Source organism: Dermochelys coriacea, chromosome 2, assembly GCF_009764565.3.
Source record: "Dermochelys coriacea isolate rDerCor1 chromosome 2, rDerCor1.pri.v4, whole genome shotgun sequence".
In the NCBI taxonomy this organism is placed as follows: domain Eukaryota; kingdom Metazoa; phylum Chordata; order Testudines; family Dermochelyidae; genus Dermochelys; species Dermochelys coriacea.
The window spans coordinates 89,619,361-89,641,531 of NC_050069.1; the positions used below are offsets into that span (position 1 = coordinate 89,619,361).

The following is a 22,171-nucleotide window of genomic DNA, read 5'->3' on the forward strand; positions in this document are numbered from 1 at the left end:
CGTAAGAGCTGTTAAATCATGTACTATTTTAAACAAAGGAAAGCTCTTTTTAAAATGTCTTGTTGATGAACACACACAAGAATAATTACAATATAACAATCAGTCCATCACAGTTGAATGTGGTCTTTCATGAAACCATTTTCCCAGGTTTGTAAACAATTTCAAACATTATCCTTTTCAAGCATGTACAAATTAGAAAAAGTCAGATTAAAGGAATTGAAGGGTAAAATATTGTACATAGTAATTCAGTCCTTGCTGTTGACCACAGAGTTTGAGACTCCTCATAAAAATTGGGACTTTGTAAGAAAGAAAGAAGTTGCTACATTTTAGCAATCGTTTCAGGAGATACACCATATCCCCTGTCTATTGTATCCCTGTATGCAAGGTAAAGAGTACGAGTTTCATTATTATAATCTGTTTATTTTAATCTTTTTATTAAACTTTGTTGAGTTTATCTGAAGAGTATTCTGAAATCTCCATCTTCATGGCTATAACGTGGCCCTGATCCAACAAAGCACTAAAAAGCCTTATCTCACTGAGTCACTTGCAAAATTCCATTGGCTTCAGTGATGCAAAGCAAGCCATTAGAACATGTGCTTCAAGTTAAACATGTGAGTAGTCCCACGTTTAAAATTAAGCACCTGCTTAAGTGCATTCCTGGATCAGGGCGACAGTGAGCAGCAGCTAGCAGGATCAATTCAAGACCAAGGTGTGTCTCTGCTTATCTCTTCCCCTTCCCTCCCCCCCAGAATTCTAGTATCTGAGTGCCATACAAAGATTCCATAAAATTATGCTCAGCACCCTCTGACACCCAGGGAAATGTTATTTTCCCCCCATATTACAGGTAGGGAACTGAGGCACAGAGACATTAAGGATATGTCTACATTGCAATAAAAAAAACCCACAGCTGGCCAGTGCCACAGCTGGCAAAAGGGCTGCTTAATTTCACTGTAGACGTTCGGGCTTGGGTTGCAGCCCGAACTCTTGGACACTCCCACTTTGCAGGATCCGAGAGCCTGAGTCTGAACTTCTATACCACAGTTAAACAGCTCCTTAGTCCAAGTCCTGTGAGCCCTATTCAGTTGGCACAGGCCAACCATGAGTTTGTAATTGCAGTGTAGACATACCATGAGAGACTTGTACGTGCTTATTCAGAGAATCTCTGGCAAAGGCAAGGACTCCAGGATCCTATTCCTGTGCCTTACCTGTAAGACCATCCTTCCTCCGTGCATGGGAGCTTTTCCCCTGGTTGGTTTGAAGAGTAAGGGCATTCATTTAAAAGAAGGTGATTTTTTTAAAGTATTTTGGTTTATATAGTTTAAAAGTGATTTAAAAAAATAAAAAGTGGCTATCGTGTGCATCAGGCGCTCCTGATAGCCATTAAGAATATAAATCCAGCAATCCATTCCTCATCTCCTTCATATAAAAAGCTAAAAAGTAACAAGCCAAGCAAAACAAGAAACAAAATAATACAAACCCAGCCATTATTCCACTGTGACCTCCTCACAGCACCAACACACGCCACTCACGCCTCAGCTGTCACAAATGAAATCAGATATGTGTTTGGCTACCAGGGAGTGACAGAATTTTCCAGAAAGTTCACTTATAGACAAATATAATTCTAGTTGCCCCTTTACTTCCCTGATAAATGCCAGTCTGAACACAAGTTTATTAAATTATTAAACATGGCTAGATCACATGAATATTTTGCCTAGACAAGAAAAATATTTTCATTTCTATTGTAAGAGTAAGGACTCTTTTTCAGATGTATCTGTTTAAGATGTATTAGTGTCTGTTTAAATCCCATTTGGTGTTGGAATATAGAGCTATTGTGAAAAATTACCCTACCGTTTCCTTTTCTATTCTTTTATTTCAATAGGCTTCTGCAGTCCATGATGATACAGAAAAGAGAAACCTGGCAGCATAAGCTGTAGTTCTAACCCACGTTTTTGATAATCAAAAAAAATCACCATTATTATCTTTAAAAAATTACAGCTAAACGTATTTCTCTGTTACTGACTGCACCGCACCTTAATGAGGGGTGGGGGACATTGTCTGGACTTGCCAGAGGAAAGTAGCAGTGCTTTATGGGGGGCCGGGTCGGGAGGAGTTAGAAGCTGATGCAGAAAGGTGGGGCGGGGGGTGGTCAGTGTGGTGATGCTAACTCATCCCCTGGGAATGTAAGTACAGAAGGCTTTAAAAGGGGCAAGCCTGGGCATTAGCAGCCCCTTCCTCCACGCAGCAGACAAAGCAACACCCATCCTCCCTCCCTCACCTTGAGTTAGAAAATACAAGGTTTAGTTAGGACCTGCTGTGGGAATTGCGCTAGTCACCCCTTTTTAGGGGGTCTGGGAAGGAATTTTCCCTTCACCACCAGATTGGTCTAGGTAGAGTATGTGTGTGGGGGGGGGCGTGGGGGGAGGTGTTGCCTTCCCCACAGCAGGTTTCAGGGAGGACTTACTATGGTGAGGAGGAAAGGGGGTTAAGTAAGTGTGGGGCAGACGTCCCATGCAGGTACTCCATAGGGAAGGCATCCAGTGACCAGATAAATGGCCTGGGAAAGAACTTGAAAAGGAGGTGCTGGTTAAAGGAACAGAACAGAAGGGAGGGGGTTGAGGTGTCTATGAATGGTATGGCAGGGAGCCAAACCCCCAATTCTTATAGTCCATCTTAAATCTTCTACAAGGGAGGCAGGGGGAGGGGGGTCGATGGTAAGGTTCCAGACATGGGTTGGCTGGGGTACCTGGATGAAAAATGAAGGGCGGGCTGGTGGAAGCTCCTGGACAGCTATTGAATGAACAAGGAGTTTCCTGCACTGCACACTTTATCTGCCAGGTAGTCTCAGACATCTAATAATAAAGTTGCATCCAGATTAAATCTATATCAAGAGTCTCCTGTCCTTCTTTCGGTAGAGGCAGACAAAGTGCTGTTGTTGTAATAGGAGGTAAAGTTTGACATTCCAAAGAAATGAGCAGTGAATTGAACCTGCAATGGAAATTGATCCTATCAGTCAGTTTCTGCTCCATATTCTCAGGAAAACAGAGCTGAATGTAGAAGACATTAGGATCACTGATTAAATGGGATGCTAAAGTGCCACAGGCTAGAACTGGGCTTACTGGTCCCTCAGGTCAGAGCTGCAACTGTCAGACTTCACTGCTTGATACCCAGCTGAAACTGGCAGAAAGAGAGCAGTATGAAAAATGCTGCAGGCACCATCAGGGGAATTGGTAAGAACTACCTGACTAAGCTTCAGGCATGACAGACAGTGCAATCCTTAGGGAAGCAATCCTACTCTCTCATCATGAGTCAGTAGACCCAGATTGTCCCAGCTGGCCTCATGATTCATGCCAGTGGGTTCTATCATAATAGCCAGTGTACTGAGGAACAACAAAATGTCAGTTTATCCAGGGAGCTGCAGTGTGAGTAGAAGGATCTAGCTTTGTCATCTCCACAAGAAGAGTTTTACCAAGTGCAAAGAAAACAAATGTTTAGCAATTAGTTGTAGTCTTCTATTTGTGAAAATATAATTACCCTATTACCTAACCCTATGAGATTTATATGTTGCATATAAAATTATAGTAATGGCATGTAAACCTTATGTTGTCTTCTAGTCTAAGAAATGTGGTTTGAATTCTGATTAGCACTGTGAATTATGAAGTTGTCAATTTATACAATACACTGTAGTTCTAGGACAATGGCCTTCATGTGCTGCAGGGATCATCAGTGCAGCTCTCAAGAGCACAAAAGCAAATGTCACTGCTGAATTTCTAATTCGTGCTGTTTCACTTCATTTAGAGTTGGGAGTTGATCCATCAGAAAGAGTGAATGTAAAAATTCCATTGAAAACTAAAACAAGATAGGATTATCATAAAATCTTAGTTAAGTTGAATCTCAGTTTTACAAAATACTGAAGCAGCAAAATTCATACCCTGATTCCTCTCGACTTACTGCACCAGGGTCCAGCAGTCATTCTCCTAGTACCCTGAATATCTTTTACTTCAGATATCCAAAGAATAAAGTGAACACACTTCCACATTATTGGAAGCCATGTGCTGTGCTTTAGGAGTTAGTACCATATAAATGAAAATGTTATTTTAGGTATATACAAGGTAGGGAACTTCCAGATTAGCTTAGCACCTACCTGTTGGTCAGATGGAGGCTCATTTTTGGCTCTTTTGATAGAGTAGCTGTTGTCTTTGACCACTGTATCCTGGTCCACATTTTAGATAACAATAAAAAAATTGACCTGACATTTTGGTTAAAACACAAAGTGAAACCAAACCCTAGTTTCCTTTGGAGTTCAAAAAGTTCTAATAAGCATTTTCTTCTAGTTTTTCATACCTATTGTGTGCATTTAGTTGGTTCCAACCACAAATGGTAGTGGAAGTTCCAAAACGTCAGAAGAAATGCTGTTCTTTCAGTATTCTCAGCTCAACCTGAATCAAAATGCTGGAAACTGAGATAGGAATTAAGAGAAGAGCACCTTTTCTCAGTAGTAGACACAAAAGTTTAGCAAAATGTTCAAACTGTTGGGAGCTTGTCCAGACTGAATTTTTTTCGGGGGGGAGGGGTGGGGGCGGGGGGAGCGGTTTCTTCTCACTAGTCTTAATGTGGTAGCATACAAAACTTAAACCCAATGATCCAAATTCACAGCTGGAGTAAATGACCTTAGTCACTGAGTGAAGTGAATGGAGTCATACCAGCTTTACACCAATTGAGGATTTGGCCCAATGAGTCTAGTCACTTGATGTGAGGTAATGAATTATTTAGTTAAATTCATTCTGGTGTCTGGTTGCCAGTTGACAAATGCAATGTGAAACTTATTGGCTGACTACATTAAAAAATATTCTGCAAAGCTAGTCAAGACTATGTAGTTCATCCACAATTAATAAATGAATATCTGAAAGATTTAAAGGAAGCAGGGGTTATTTATTTTTTTACAGCAATAAAAAGCGCGAAGGAAAAACATTAAAATCTTTGTAGGTTATACAGAGAGCTTGCAATATCTTAACACATTTTCTTCGAGGTGTTAAGGTAGAGATGAATAATATCTTTGAAGAAATATATTAAGCATGCAGGGATCTTATTAACAGGTAGAAGTGATGAAACTTTGAGGAAAGTGTTTAGAACATTCTTGGTGAAGACATGTTGATTAATAAACGAAAGAGAGAGGAGATGCATATTAATTTGTTTATGTATGAGAAGTTTCTAGCTCATTAAAACTCTTCTAAGCATTTAACTAGTGAAGCAACAGATAAAGCTAAACATTGGCTTTAATCTTGTTGAGGGCTCCAATATGAAAAAAAAGATTATTGCTAAATATGTGTAATAGCTCCACTAATGACGTGTTTTGCATACATAGTTAATTCACTAAAAATGAAGGGCAAGTGCAGGCCAGCATAGTGCTGTTCTGCGATGGAAATTTGGGTTCATTTCTCATCTCAGTCTCTCATTGCTTGTGCCAGTGTGAGTGGAGAGAGTGTTGATCCTCTAAGCACCATCCTTTGATCAAGTAGCAGCTAGTCTTCCTCTGCTTTGCATGCAGCCATATATCCCTGGGCTATGATCTTAGCTTATATCTGATAAGAAAGGTTGGTCTTGTCCAGATGTTGGTTTGGAGATCCAAGGGAAAACCCAAGTGTGTGACTCAGGTTTCATATGTTTTCCCTCTGAATCTTTACTGAACAAGTGCCCTAAAATGGTATATTGTGCTGCTTGATTTACCATCTTGTGGATGAGCTATAAAACCAAAGCCTTGACTCCTTGTGATCATGAAAGAAACTATGGCATATTTGCAAGAACTAGGAGTATTAGCTTTGGGTCCTAACTGGATTGCTCGTTGATTAATTGCATTCTGTCTAATTGATGGAAAAAAGAGAACTGAATAAAGAAATTACTTTTAAAAATCAATGGTTTTCTGTATAAAAACTCTCCTTGGGGAGCAGTTTGTCATTTACTGGAAAGTTTCCCTTTAAAATTACCTTTTGCTTTATATATTTGCTTTACTTTTCAATGTCTTTCTTACTTTAAAAGTGCTAGCACAAATATAAGAAAAATGAATGTATTAACGAACATACTTCTAAATTCTGGAAAGGCAATTTGATATCATAGAAGTTCTTTATTAACATTTGTTTCTCAATTTTCATCTTTTAATTTAAACATATTTAAAGGTTTTTGTTATACTCTCTCTTTTTATCTGTCTTGTACTGTATCTTCTCTTGTTTTCTTTATCAAAGATACTTCTCCCTTCTGTGATCAATGATTGCTTTGATTTAAAAAAATCAAAATATAATCATCAAATCTGTTTTTATTCTCCTTTCACACTGTCATAGAGCTGTATATTCACGAGAATATAATACAGACCTGTGCATCACTTTCTTCTTTTAGACTTTAATATGCACAAATAGTACATCAGAATCATATGGATATTTTTACAGATCCCATGCGTGGGCCACGAAAACTAGAGGTTGTGGAGATCAAATCCCGGCAAATCACTATTCGTTGGGAGCCGTTTGGATACAATGTAACACGTTGCCATCGATATAACCTCACGGTCCATTACCGCTACCAAGCTGGAGGACAAGAGCAAGTCAGAGAGGAAGTAAGCTGGGATACGGAAAGTTCACACCCACAGCACACAATTACCAATCTGTCACCCTACACAAACGTCAGCGTAAAACTGGTTCTCATGAATCCAGAAGGACGAAAGGAAAGCCAAGAACTTGTAGTACAAACTGATGAAGATGGTGAGTTTTTGAATTTACTACTTTGAACAAATATATTTAAAAATATATTCAGCTTCCAACCACTAGATGTCGTTTTGCCCTTTTTTTCTGGATTATTATCAGAAATCTTCCATATGGGCACACATATACCATGGTCAAGTCAATTCTCTACCTTCTATTTGATAAACTAAAGAGATTTTCTTTATCTCATTATAAGGAATGTTCTCCAGATCTCAAAATAATTTTTAAACCTCTTTTCTGAACATTTTCCAATTTTTCAACTTCCTCTTCAAAATGTAGACACCAGAATTGTACATAAGTCTTGCTAATGCCCTGAGCAGAGGTAATACCATCTCCTTGATTCTACTTTATATTACCCTGCTTGCATCCAGGGTTTGCATTAATTCTCTTTGCTACAGCATGCCACTGGCAGCTCATTCTCAGCTGTTATCCACCATAGTTCCTACATTCTTTTCAGTGTCACCGTACTCCAGGATATAGTCTTGCACCTTATATGTGTGACCTGCATTCTTTGTTCCTAGATGTATAACCTTGTTTTTGGCTCTATTAAAATGCAATTTGGCAAGTGACCCAGAAAGCTTTGTATAACTGATCTGTCCTATCATTATTTACCACACAATCAATTTGTGTGCCATCTGCAAATTTTTAATGCAGTGATTTTTTTAATTTTTTCGAGATTATAAACATTACAAACAGCTATTGCATTGGGCCAGAAACAGACACCTATAAGACTTCACTGGAAGCACCCCTATTCAATGATGATTTCTCATTTACAATTAATTTTTTAGATCTACCAGTTAACCAGTTTTTAGCTATTCAATAAATGCTACACTGATTTTGTATAGTGCTATTTTTTTAATGAGACTGATGAAAGGCACATGACATTCTATGTATATTATGTTAAAACAGGTTTCAGAGTAGCAGTCATGTTAGTCTGTATTCGCAAAAAGAAAAGGAGTACTTATGGCACCTTAGAGACTAACAAATTTATTAGAGCATAAGCTTTCGTGAGCTACAGCTCACTTAGCTCACGAAAGCTTATGCGCTAATAAATTTGTTAGTCTCTAAGGTGCCACAAGTACTCCTTTTCTTTATGTTAAAGCAGTTATCTATATCAACCAAACTTCTTATCTCATTAAAAATTATATCAGGTTTGTTTGACAAGCCCTATTTTCCATTAAACTTGTGTTGATTGGCATTAATTATGTAACATTCTTTAATTCTTTACTGATTGTGCCCCATATCAGCCATTCTATGATTTCCCGGGATTACCAGTCTCTAGTTACCCAGGTCATTCAGTTTATCCTTTTTAGGTATTAACATAACATTTACTGATTTCCGGTCCTCTGGAACTTACCCAGTTTTCCAAGTCTTGTTAAAAATCAGCACCAAAGGTTGAGAGAGTTTTTCAGCCAGTTCTTTTAATCATTGGTGTCATATGAGGACTGCAATTATCATGAGTCTGTGTTGTTATAGTATTTGTGCGTGTATTTTTGCAAATACAGTTCTAAAAACATGGCCCTAGAATGGATAAAGAGAGAGAGAGAGAGATCGATAGACATTTTCAGTAAGCTCTAGTGACTACTCTGTATAAATCCATCTGTAATGCAACAAGGAGTATCATTAGCCCAAATCATTATCATCATTGTACTGCTCGGTGGTGCATTTTTAAAAGAGACATGATTGTTTCCCATATTTCCATTTCTTCTCTTCAATAAGTGATTTGTAATAGAAAATCAAAGAGTTCTGAATCTTGTCAAACAACATGTTAAATAACATGATGTAAAAATGGCTGTATAAGAAAAAGGGCCATTTCATCCTTAAACTAAAGGATTCTCTCTTTCTAGTCTCTTTTTGGGGCACGGGCAATGTAGCGAAAAGAAAAAGGAGTATTTTCTTTGCAGTTATGGAAGATCCAATCTCCAAGTTTTTCCATATTGGAGCAGAAGTTCCCCTTTGCAGAAAATTTCTAAGATCAGGGCTTTTATGGGCTATTCCATATCATGGTAATTGTACATTTTGAAATGGTTTAAATTCTGTTTCCTCCAGTTCCTGGCTTTGCCAAGACATGCAGCAGTCAATAAAAAGAGAGTATAGTGTTTTGGCTTTTTCAGAAGGGGGCAGAGGAGGTCTGCAGTAAATTAGTAAGAGTGGGGTCTTGGTTTTTAGGTTTAAGGAATTAACTTGATCTATACAAACCCTAAAACTTAGTCAAATTCAGTTTTAAATAACCCAATGGAAATATATAATTAATTAATTAATTAATTATGAAATAGGGTCATCTCAAATTTTCCTTTTCTTGCTTTAATCCCATTACTCTTAATTAACCTCCCAAAAACATAATTTATCCCTCTTCTTAGGATTTACACCCTTCAGACTTTTGTAGATGGTGGTCAAGATATGTGTAGTTCTAATCTCTTTCCCCAGTCTCTCTGACTCCAGATCTTAATCAGTTTTGGTGCTGTTCTCCAAATTCCCTCCACTTTGTCAGCAGGCTTCAGGTAGTCAGCTGTCCATACTGAAGTCAGCATTATATAGATGATGTCTTGCGAGTTCATATCATATAAGGGCAAGCAAATTGAGAAACCTTCTTCTGTGGCCTCAGAGTCCATCTTGGCAGCAGAACCTGCCCAGTCTTCTGATTTTCTTTACTCATAATTTAGCCAAGATATGTGTAGTTCTAATCTCTTTCCCCAGTCTCTCTGACTCCAGATCTTAATCAGTTTTGGTGCTGTTCTCCAAATTCTCTCCACTTTGTCAGCACGCTTCAGGTAGTCAGCTGTCCATACTGAAGTCAGCATTATATACATGTTGTCTTGCAAGTTCATATCATATAAGGGCAAGCAAATTGAGAAACCTTCTTCTGTGGCCTCAGAATCCATCTTGGCAGCAGAACCTGCCCAGTCTTCTGTGTAAGGGTTGGATTTGAGGAAGCATGGGTTAGCCTGCACGGTGTGGAGTCCTGTTCCACACAAGCTTCCAGTCTGGAAGTGTGCAGGGATGGAAGGGATTAGTGAATAGCTAGACCATGCGTGGGGGGGAATTAAGGGATCCATTGCTAAACAAGTAATCCCATTATTTCCCCGTTAGGGAAGACCGGAAAAAATTATTTCAACCATTGGGTACATAGCCTCCACCTTCTAGCCTCATGTATCTAGCCAGTGCCTGGCTCAGCTACTTAAGGTTGGACTCTGGATGGGCTGCATAGAGGAGCGCATATACCCATCACTCGGAATACTATGTTCTGGGGGTTCTACTAAGGCAAGTGTGGGAAAGCAAACCGTTGCAGAGGTACAAGGAGATGATATTAGATACCTGACACTTCTGATAATGCTGATTCTTCAGTCTTGGGTGTCTCGTGTAATAAAAGGCCTTAAGAAAGGTGCCAGGTCTTCATATTGTCATCACTGTTTCCTACCGCCCACTCTGTTGTAAGGCTTCAGTCCTAATGACAGCCAGCATCGCTGTCCAAATACTATGTGTGGCACCCTTATATAGGCTAATTACAGTACCGTAATCTACTAAAACTGTACCTTATACCTCATTATACTTATATGTGTCATAGATGAGTGTTTCATGTATTTCTAGTTTAGGAAATGTGTAGGATAGCGGCTAAGGAAGAGGTACTGAAAATGGACTTGTAAACAAGACACTTCACTTAAATCCTAGCAAAAAAGCCAAATTGCCCACCTTTTTCATCAATGACATTTTACTGGAGAAGTCTTATGTTCCCTGCTGTTTCTCTGTTTTAGACTGTAGTGTTCTGCAAGTGGCACATATGTTTATACTTTTTCTTTAACAGCTGTATCCATTAACAGTCGAAAACCAGACATTGATAACATGTTAGCTTTGTTCTATGGGGAAGAGGTAGTGACTGTTATTTCCTAACGGGTGCACGTAATCTATTATACCCCTGTTATAGCCAGGGAGAAAGAGAGAAGAGAAAAGGGTTGCATAGGATCTGTTTACCAATTTGCCAAAGAGTATTTATATCTGCAGAATTTAAACTGCTATACTGAACAGGGGACTGAAACCTGATGAACTGGTATCATGCCTAGAGAATGTAAATATTAGTTTGAGCATTTCTATATGCTACTTTCCAAAACAGTACTTTTTTCTTTTCTTTCCTTTTCATTAGTCCCTAGTGCTGTACCACTTGAATCAATCCAAGGAAGTACTTTTGAGGAGAAGATTTTTCTTCAATGGAGAGAGCCAGTGCAAACATATGGTGTGATCACTTTGTATGAGGTATATATTTTTTATCATGGTTTCTCAAACACACATTTTTATCATGGTTTCATTTTTACCTACAATTTTGATGTATTGACATCCTGTTGATAAAAGTATTTTCTTAAACATATTTGTAGATTTCATTTCCCAGACTCCCATAAAAAATTGTGTAGTATGTACACAACAAATTGTGTTGTGCTTGGTTGATTGTCCATACTGCACTGAGGCAATGTGGTCTAGTGAACGGGGCACTGGACTAGGAATCAGAAGACCTGGATTCTCTCCTTGGCTGCCATCAACCTGCTATGTGCCCTTAGGCACCTCACCTGTCTATGGCTCTGATCCCACTCTCCCTTCCCACTGCTGTCTGTCTTGCCTATTTCGATTGTTAGCTGTTAGGGGCTGAATTTTAATTATATTCTGTGGTTATTTATTTAGTCCCTGATACAGTAAAGCAATTAAACGTGTTCTTAAGTCCCACTGACTTCAATCAAACTTAAGCATCCTCAAGTCTTTTGACAAATTGGGGGCAACAGTTGATAAGAGATTTAGAAATGGGAGGAAAAGCACTAAATAAGTTTAAAATCTTACCTAGGCTGAAACAAAACACTTTAAAATACTGTATTTCTTTGAGAAATGTGGCCCTGTCTTGTACGTTTACAGGAAACAATGCAAAAATTAAAAGAAGAGCATAATTGGTATAAGATAATTAAAAATTAAATGTTTCTTTGAAAATGGTCCCAGTTAGAACACAAGCTGACAACACAAATAAAATCTAATGCAGGAGAAAATTACTGGAAACGAGGATGGCACTGGGTTACTATACTTGAGGATGCCACTTGCTAAACCTGTGAGGTATATTGTTCTATTTAGTAATATAGATTAAATATTTGAATTATACAAGGGTAGATCTTAGAGTGAATTGTTAAAAAGAAAAAATGGAAGAGATAATAGTAGTGACAGTCGTCATCACATTTATGTGAGACTCATTTCAGGAAGCCTATTGTAATAGAAACAAGCAGGCGCAATTTAAAAAAAAAAAGCTAGCATTTTTTAATGCAAATTCAACAAAATTACATGTTGTTAGGTTTCTAATAATTGCTGTTCTTCCTCGTATGAAACCTTTGCCTGAATACCTTTCAGAAAAACTGACAAAGAACTGCACAGATTAAGCTGTCAGACAGTAATCATTGTTAAACCTCTTATCTGACCTTACTACTAAATTGGTACTGAAATGCTTAAGAGAGAGAGAGAGAGGGAGAGAAAAGAGTTAATTTGAATGCTAAGCTATTGATGCTGTTTTGCAGGCTGTTTTATTATGAAAGATTATGATAATGTATGGCTTGGTTTTGGTAGAGCTAACTTTCATAATGTCACAAACCAAACAATTCCTCAATGATCAATGTTTTAATTGATACATATTTTAGTATCTTTGCTAATTTTAGGCATGACTTATACAAAAATACGTATTGGCAAACTTTCTGCCTAAAAACACACAGGCATAACCTTATTGCTGAGTAATTTGTGCCCCGTGGCATAGCTCTCTCCTTAATATATGCATGTAACTTACATAAACTGTTGTAGGAGTTGCAGAGGTACATTCATTGAGAGGAGAATAATAGACCAACTCTGCACTTGTAAGGATTATGGTAAATTTCAAGCTTCTTTCAAAACAACTCAGAATTCTAACACTGAAAAAAAGAAATAACTCAAAGAAAATAAAATATGAATATCTTTCCGTGCTTGGTGTTAATCAAAAGTGCAGTTACAGTGGGAATAGAACAAGCAACATAAATTAGATTACATTTAAAAAAAGTCAGTTTAAGTATAAATACTGATATCAGTAGTTTGATTCAGTCACACCAGGTCTTGATCTTTCTGCAAATCTCAGTTAAGGTGGTGGACCTGATCAGGTGGCTGAATACAAACTACAACTCACAAGACACGATTGAAGGCTTCTATTTGCTTGCCTGGGTCTAGTTCAGTGACTCTCCAGCCTGTTGCTTATGAGCCTGAGATATGTCACACGGGGTTTTTATCATCACAAGGTGTTCTGTGCCTTAGAGGCACTCAGTGGATCACAGGGGAGCACTGTGCCTGATGTGATGGTGAGGAAAGTTTTCTTAACCCACTTCTGGGACAAAGGGGAAAAAACACACAGAGTTATCTTCTTCCTAGATGCCAATGACAGGGGGAAGGACTGGGACTCCCACTATAAACAGCAGGACAGAGAAAAAGATTAATAAGATCTTCATGATTCATCAGGCTTTTATGCAGTTGGAGATATGTAATGTCTTCAAAAATACTTCAACAGCACAGGAACAGAGATTGGTTGTAACTCTGAAATGTTGGTAACTCTGAACAAAATGTTGTGGGTTGTTCTTTCAAAAGTTTACAACTGAACATTGACTTAATACACCTTTGAAACTTTACTATGCAGAAAAAAATACTGCTTTCTCTATTTTTTTAGTCGTTGTTTGACACAGAACAGTACTGCATTTTCTTTTTTTTTCCTTTTTTGCCTCCATGCTGCCTGATTGCCTACTTCTGGTTCCAAACGAGGTGTGGGGTTAACTGGTCAGTTCATAAATCTGGTGTTTGTCACTCCAAGGCTCTACTGTAAAACAAACCTGAATCCGCCTTTAAATTAAGTAAAACAATCTGCAATTCCCAGGTAGCCACTTATGTCTCTTGGGAAAACTGTGGAATGAAAATATCAAGGATCTAGTTCACACTAGTGTGATTAGGTGCAAATCCACTGATTTCAGCAGTGGCTTTGCACCTAATCTGTTTGAAACCCAGAACCTCAGTGCATAAGAGATGGCATTTAGAGGACAAAATCTTGCATAATGACAGGTTTCAGAGTAGCAGCCATATCAGAATCGGAATCGTATCGGAAACCTACTGACCGCTATTCCTACCTACATGCCTCTAGCTTTCATCCAGATCATACCACTCGATCCATTGTCTACAGCCAAGCGCTACGATATAACCGCATTTGCTCCAACCCCTCAGACAGAGACAAACACCTACAAGATCTCTATCATGCATTCCTACAACTACAATACCCACCTGCTGAAGGGAAGAAACAGATTGACAGAGACAGAAGAGTACCCAGAAGTCACCTACTACAGGACAGGCCCAACAAAGAAAACAACAGAACGCCACTGGCCATCACCTTCAGCCCCCAACTAAAACCTCTCTAACGCATCATCAAGGATCTACAACCTATCCTGAAGGACGACCCATCACTCTCACAGATCTTGGGAGACAGACCAGTCCTTGCTTACAGACAGCCCCCCAATCTGAAGCAAATACTCACCAGCAACCACACACCACACAACAGAACCACTAACCCAGGAACCTATCCTTGCAACAAAGCCCGTTGCCAACTCTGTCCACATATCTATTCAGGGGATACCATCATAGGGCCTAATCACATCAGCCACACTATCAGAGGCTCCTTCACCTGCGCATCTACCAATGTGATATATGCCATCATGTGCCAGCAATGCCCCTCTGCCATGTACATTGGCCAAACTGGACAGTCTCTACGTAAAAGAATGAATGGACACAAATCAGACGTCAAGAATTATAACGTTCAAAAACCAGTTGGAGAACACTTCAATCTCTCTTGTCACTCGATCACAGACCTAAGAGTGGCTATCCTTCAACAAAAAAGCTTCAAAACCAGACTCCAATGAGAGACTGCTGAATTGGAATTAATTTGCAAACTGGATACAATTAACTTAGGCTTGAATAGAGACTGGGAATGGATGAGTCATTACAAAAAGTAAAACTATTTCCCCATGGTATTTCTCCCTCCCACCCCACCCCCCCTGTTCCTCTGATATTCTTGTTAACTGCTGGAATTAGCCTACCTTGCTTGTCACCATGAAAGGTTTTCCTCCTTCCCCCCCCTGCTGCTGGTGATGGCTTATCTTAAGTGATCACCCTCCTTACAGTGTGTATGATAAACCCATTGTTTCATGTTCTCTGTGTGTGTGTATATAAATCTCTCCTCTTTTTTTTCCACCAAATGCATCCGATGAAGTGAGCTGTAGCTCACGAAAGCTTATGCTCTAATACATTTGTTAGTCTCTAAGGTGCCACAAGTACTCCTTTTCTTTTAGAGGACAAAATGGTACTAACGTGTAGACTTGTCTGCATAAAGCTCTTTTTGTTTCCGCCCCATTTCCCACCATGCAACAGTCTAGTTGGTGGCAGTGAAAGGAGCGCTAGCAGGATTCTAGCCAGCCCACCAGCATTTTAAGCAACATTACCTAAATCTGGTAAGAATGAAAAATTGTAGTCACTCCTTTTTCATCATTAACCTTCCCACTGCGGCTGCCATCTGTAAAGGTGCCCCTGTTTCAGCAGTGTTGGGAGAATTTTCAGAAAAAAAAAAATCTTAAGTAGGTAAAGCTTTACTGAATGATAACAGGAGTGGGATGTAAATACTATGAGAACAAATGTATGCTTAGTTTGTCCAAGCAAGTCACTTTTTGTTAAATGAACATGTTGCTTATGAGCTGTGAAAGAGCTTGTGTTTTTGTGGTGCATTCTCCTGATAGCTATAGCTCTACTACGGGGATCACAGAATCTGTGACCTCCTGTGTGTTTTAAATAAAACGGGGATGAGTCATTGGGAAATCCAGCTAAGAACCACCAGATCTGGTGGCTCCACCACTCTCTCTGCTTCCCCACAGACTTTATGGGAGCAGTTTTTTTAGATCAGTCCTTGCTCGGGAAATTTCGGGAGACTAGATTAGTCCTAACGAAAGTGTATCAAAGTTTTTCTTGGGCACTAATACCTGTCCTCAGCATTTTATTGATACTAGACTAGATGTATTATGTACAATTACATTTTTCACTGATTCAGAGATTTTAGGAAATTACAGATATTTAACTGCAATGGGAAGGGTTAGAATTGTACCTGAGTGAGTGCCAGTTCCCCTCACCGGGATATTGTGAGCATAAATACATTAAATATTGTGAAGGGATTTGCAAGCTATTCATGCTAAATAGGCCTAATGGCCTGTGATGGGATGTTAGATGGGGTGGGATCTGAGTTACTACAGAGAATTCTTTCCTGGGTATCAGGCTGGTGAATCTTGCCCACATGCTCAGGGTTCAGCTAATCACCATATTTGGGGTCGGGAAGGAATTTTCCTCCAGGGCAGATTGGAAGAGGCCCTGAGGGTTTTTCACCTTCCTCTGTAGCATGGGGCTCGGGTCACTTGCTGGAGGATTCTCTGCACCTTGGTCTTTAAACCATGATTTGACGACTTCAGTAGCTCAGACATAGGTGAGAGGTTTATTGCAGGAGCAGGTGGGTGAGATTCGGTGGCATGCGTTGTGCAGGAGGTCAGACTAGATGATCATAGTGGTCTCTTCTGACCTTAATATCTATGAACTATGAATATAAGGAATGATATTATTATGATGTACTGTATCTGTCATTCAGGCCCTTGTTTACTATACACAGTATACACTTTCTTCATATTTCTATCTAAATATTCTTTCAGATAAGTATGATGATGTGCTATAAATATAACAATGTCAATTTTCATTGTATATAATAGCGCTGGAGGTATGTATAAATTGCAACTAAATCTACTTATTTAAAAGCAAAAAAAGGGGGGAATCATTTTTACATTTTAATTTTTTTAACAAGTTCCTTGTTTTTAAATGATCCTGTTGTTGTTATAGGTGATAGACGTTAAGTTACCAGTAAAAACACTGTACAGTTGTCATAAATATAAAGGGAAAGGTAACCACCTTTCTGTATACAGTGCTATAAAATCCTTCCTGGCCAGAGGCAAAATACTTTTACCTGTGAAGGGTTAAGAAGCTAAGGTAATCTCGCTGGCACCTGATCCAAAATGACCAATGAGGGGATAAGATACTTTCAAATCTGGAGGAGAAGAAAAAGGTTTTTTTCTGTCTGTGTGATACCTTTGCCGAGAACAGTTAGTAAGTAATCTAGCTAGAAAATGCATTTGGTTTTCTTTGTTTTGGCTTGTAAATTCGCTGTGCTGGAGAAAATGTGTATTCCTGTTTTTGTGTCTTTTTGTAACTTAAGGTTTTGCCTAGAGGGATTCTCTGTTTTGAATCTGACTACCTGTAATATTATCTTCCATTCTGATCTTACAGAGTTGTACTTTTATCTTTTTTTTTTGTTCTTCTAATAAAGTTCTGATTTTTAAGAATCTGATTGGGTTTTTTGGGTCTTAAAAATCCAAGGGGTTTGTGCTCATCTTGTTTGTTCTCAAGCCTTCCCAGGAAAGGGTGTGTAAGGGCTTGGGGGGATATTTTGGGGAAATAGAAACTCCAAGAGGTTCTTTCCCTGTTCTTTGTCTAAAACACTTGGTGGTGGCAGCATTTTACCTAATCCAAGGGCAAAGACTTTGTGCCTTGGGGAAGTTTTAACCTAAGCTGGTAGAAATAAGCTCAGGGGGTCTTTCATGTGGGTCCCCACATCTGTATCCTAGAGTTCAGAGTGGGGAAGGAACCTTGACAACAGTACTTTACTGTGAAGTTGTATTGCTGTTTTAATGAAAACAGGTAACAGTATTTGAAAGGAAGGAACGAAAAATGAGGGATATATTTTGCTGATATTTAACATATTTTTTCCCAAAATGGGAATCTGAGTTTCGTGCAATGCAATCACAACCTGAAGAATTACAATGCAGCAATTATAAGTCATGAGCTCCAGACTGAAGCATAAGGGTCACCCACTTTGTGAACATTCACTTAAAACTGCCCTTGTCATCTAGTGAGGCTAATCTTATTCAGTGCAAAGTGTAATTATATTCAGACAGCTTAGAAATGAGGCTACACCTTTTTCACTTGCATGTCTGTTTTTGCGAGTTGTGTTTTTTGTTGTTGAAAACCAACAGTAATATGGTTTCAGAAAAATGACATTGTGAAAGCCAGCAACTTAAATGTATTAACTTAAGCCTGAACCCATCCTTTACAGTTGTAATCTAGCTGCCTTTAAGTCCCTGTATCCCATGCTACTCTGAAACCTGTATCTATAAAAGTAACAGCTCATAGAAGTTTTGGAGGAGTTCCTGTGTCCCTTCATTGGATTCAGGATTTGAAGAGTATAAGGGAGTAAGATTGCTTATCATAAAATGTCTGACAGTGCATACATCAGAAGGGTTTATGGAATAAAGATACAATCTTTGTCCATCTGCTCAAGATATTTTATAACTTCCTTATTCTTTTGCAGATCACCTACAAGGCTGTCAGTTCCTTTGACCCAGAAATAGATTTATCGAATCAAAGTGGAAGAGTTTTAAAGCTAGGAAATGAAACTCACTACCTTTTTTTTGGACTGTATCCTGGGACCACCTATTCTTTTACCATTAGAGCCAGCACAGCAAAAGGATTTGGACCTCCAATCACAAATCAATTCACAACTAAAATATCAGGTATTATATTAAAGTAATCATTATTTTTGTTTTCTTACTATGATAACCATTATTTTCTTTGTTATTCACCTCTCTTTTAATGCCTTACCAGCAGTTTGTCAGAAAAATAAAATCAGTTTTCTTCCTTGAAAGTACCAGACAAACTGATATACATTTATGTATTTGAATAATTTTCAGGTGCTTGAAGATCAGTTAGAACGTACACAGTTTTTGAAGTACTAGTTTAAAACCAGGCAACTTATCACCCAAGAAAACATATGATTTATATGTCTTTGGAGTCAGTCCCAGCTGCTGCTTGTTGCAAAATTTAGCACAGGGTTTTTTGGACATGAATCTGAGACAGTTTCATTCAAAGCTCATTCAGCCTCAACATGATTCTAAATTAGTACAGTAACAGTGCTGGAAAATCTCTTCAATGTGGCATGAACAATTGAGAGTACAGCAGAAATGCTACATGTCTAGCACTCGCTTAGGAAGTGTAGCGAATTGCCTCGCTGCACACATTCCTAACAGACATGTTGACTGAGGTAGATTTGAAACTGCATTAGACAAGAACATCAGGACCTGTGGGTTTCAGAGAGCGGGAAGACACAACTTCTCTAAAAGCCCATGCACAATATCGTAAAGCCCCCAAAGACTGAGGAACATTTTATTCCCTTCATTGATGGAATGCGATCCTCCTGCATGCTCTGAAATACCTATATAATTGGTGACAAAATGTGTTCCAAATCTGTAGTGGAGGTGTCCTTATACTCAGCTTCTCTACCATGTTTCTGTGAATTAAACTGACAGTCAGTAACGAACTTGAAGCATGGTCTCAGAACAATAGTCACTCCCAAAAAATGCATTAGCTATCTTTCCCACCACTCTCCTTTTTGAAAAATATAAAGCAAGCTAATATGGGTACCGTTTTTTTCATCTTGTGTCCCTGTTACTCCTATTCTCCCTGCATCTCATTGTAACTTTATCATCTTTGTGGTAGAATGAACAGAGAGCAATGCAAAAGCATTAATCAGAAGCACAGTAAGGAATTGAGGAAGGGCAATAAATGCAAGTTGGGAATTTTTGTTATTGCTGTACTTAGTAATTGTAGGGATAAATTCATTGGGTGATTATCAGCTAAAAAGCCTTGAACATAATTGGCACTGGAATGTAAAGACTAGGGATCCAATTCCCCCACCCCACCTCCCATTGTCTGCAAGAAATCAACAGGACTGCTTGCATTGTAAGATATTACTCAATGTGAGTGAGGGTGGCAGAATCAGGCCCTATGAGAATAGAGAGAAAGAACAAAGTACTGGAAGAGGAGAAGAATCTAGAGAGTTAAGAACAGTACTGAAAGGTAAGGATAGCTATTCTCTTTTAAATGGTGGTGTATCACCATGTAACTCCCATTAACATGAATGGGAATTACACACATGCATTGAGGGTAAGATATGTCACATGAAGCCGCACCAGCTGTTTCCATGAGCACATCAGATCTTCCCCCCCCGCCCCCCCCAACAATCAGCAGGATTAGCTCTGCCCCCCCCCCCAGGCAGGGTGAGGCCTACCCCTGTGTTTTGGTGGGATACGAACAGGGAATGCCTATCCCTGGGATTTTCAAAGGAACCCAAGGGACTTAGACACCCAGTCCCCACTGAATTTTAAATAGGAGTTAAGCATCTATTTCTTTTAGGCTTCTTTAAAAAGTCCAGCCTGAAGTGGTGGGGATGATTCAGGAGATGACACTCTTCCTTCTGAGTCAGTCCTGTACCAGTGTTCCAGTGTGAGGTTGGAGGACGCTTTGTGCTGTCAATACCTTTCTCTAGTGATATGTAAAACCAAAGTGCTAAGATCTCCTCAGACTTTTTACAATTGTTCTGGCCAATTTCCAATTTGTGTAATTACATTTTAATCTCTTAAATCTATACTGCATTTTCAGTAGAATAAGATATACTTAACTTCCTATCCTAATAGCGTTGTTATGCCCTGTTAAACAGTTGCCATGTTTCATCATAGAATTGGCTGTTTGTCAGTGATGGAAAAAGTGATTCCTTTGTAAATGTATGGTGTTTTAGGCAGGGCTGGTAGCACCACCTACTAAAGTTGCCTGACACTTCCCATTATAAGATCCTGTTTTCAATTGCTTGTAAGTTTGCTAAACTTCAACTGAGCAGTCTAAAATTTTCCATGCTGTCTGACTCAGTCTGATTTTTTTTATTATTATTTATTTCAGTAAACATGGTTCAGCCATTTCCAGGAACAAAGTTAGGAAATAATACATTGTTTTGCTCAAGTTAAAAAATTCTGGCAACCATTGTGCTTAGTAAATTGAAATTTGGCAGGATGGGTAGTCTTTGTGTCAGGGATGTGCCTTTTACCATCCCTGTGAAAATCCATCCACATTTGGCTGAAATTATAAGCCTTTGAAAAATCACAGTTCATACATGCTCCATAGAGACTTGCTAGAATTTAGCAATTAAAGTCTCTGAAGAGTCTGTTCTCACTGAGCATACTTGAGTCTGTCATAGTTCCTTGTGCTAACCAGACTGCTCATGGGCCATTCCCAAGGAGTAGCTGAGCATGCTCCAGCCCAGGCTATGGGGGGCTCAGAAAGACTTTCTCTGTAATGTCTGCACCCAGCTGCTCCAGGTTAGGGTGGAGCCAGGCACCGGAACTGAGAACAGGAAGCCTGTCTCCCCTGTGCTCTCAGCGACCACCCTGCTGGCACCCAGACAGCATGGAAGAGGAATCCATCTAATTGGAATACAGAGAGGACAAAAGATGGAATGGGGAGAGGGAAAGGAGTAGATTGGGATTAGGAGTCTGGTGAGACTGGGACTGGGGTGGCGGAAGAGAAACTAGGACTGGGAGTTGGGGAGTTTGGGAGGTAGGGACTGGGACCAATGAGAGAACTGGTGGTAGGGGACTGAGAGGGGAACACTGAAATTAGACAAGGAGCTGGAGGGAGGAGAGAGTTTGGGACTGGTTGAGCAAGGAGACTGGTACTAGGAATGGAGCCGATGGTTCCTGAGTCTCCCCATTTCTCTGCTGTCAGCACATATCTGTGAAACATCTTGCATAGTGCTAGTCCACATAGAGGATGGCAACCTACTACTGCTATCAGTTACTTCATTAGATCAAGTAGCAGATATCTGTATGGACCATCTGAAGTATCCAACTCTGCTGAGAGGCCACATGGGAGTCAGTATGATGCCACATGATGGAACTTCTGTTTTTTTCAGTTTGCATTTTTAAAACCTGGGAAATTATATCCATGACAAAACTATGCTACAAGAACATTAGTAAGGTTACAAAGTCAAGTGTTCAAAAGTTTGTAAATGCCAGAATTAAGGATGCCTTTGCATCCTTAATTCAGCCCCCTTGTATATATGCATCTTGATATAGTCTTTAATTACACGATGAAGTACTATGTTTTGCAAAAGACCTCTGCCTCATTCAGTGCACAGTTGGACCTGTTCTAGGGACAAATCAAATGGTGTAGTAATGGAGACTCCTGTAGGACTCCTGCCTTATTTTTTGCAGAAGTTGGAAGGAGTGTAGTGAATGAGGTAGGGGATTGCAGGAAGAGAATGGATGGTGTCATGGTTAAGACGATTAAAGTTTGCCCTGGAGAACTGAATTCTGTGTCTGCCTCTGCCAGAGTTCCTGTGTGATGCTAGGCAAGTCACTTAGACCAAACTTTTCAGAGATGGTTACTTAACTGTATGTTCCTCATTTTCTGGTTTCCTGACTTGAGACCCCGGGACATTA

General features: G+C 39.3%; 1 protein-coding gene across 16 annotated transcripts in view; it reads left to right on the plus strand.

The window, feature by feature from the left end:
- Positions 1–22,171, plus strand: part of PTPRM (protein tyrosine phosphatase receptor type M) — a 729,763-nt gene that overhangs the window by 414,726 nt on the left and 292,866 nt on the right. For all 16 annotated transcript variants that reach the window (XM_038390871.2, XM_038390872.2, XM_038390875.2 and 13 more), the window contains exons 8-10: positions 6,438–6,746; positions 10,885–10,994; positions 18,214–18,415. In XM_038390871.2, coding sequence (XP_038246799.1) covers positions 6,438–6,746; positions 10,885–10,994; positions 18,214–18,415 — 621 coding nt within the window. The remainder of the gene's footprint in view (positions 1–6,437; positions 6,747–10,884; positions 10,995–18,213; positions 18,416–22,171) is intronic.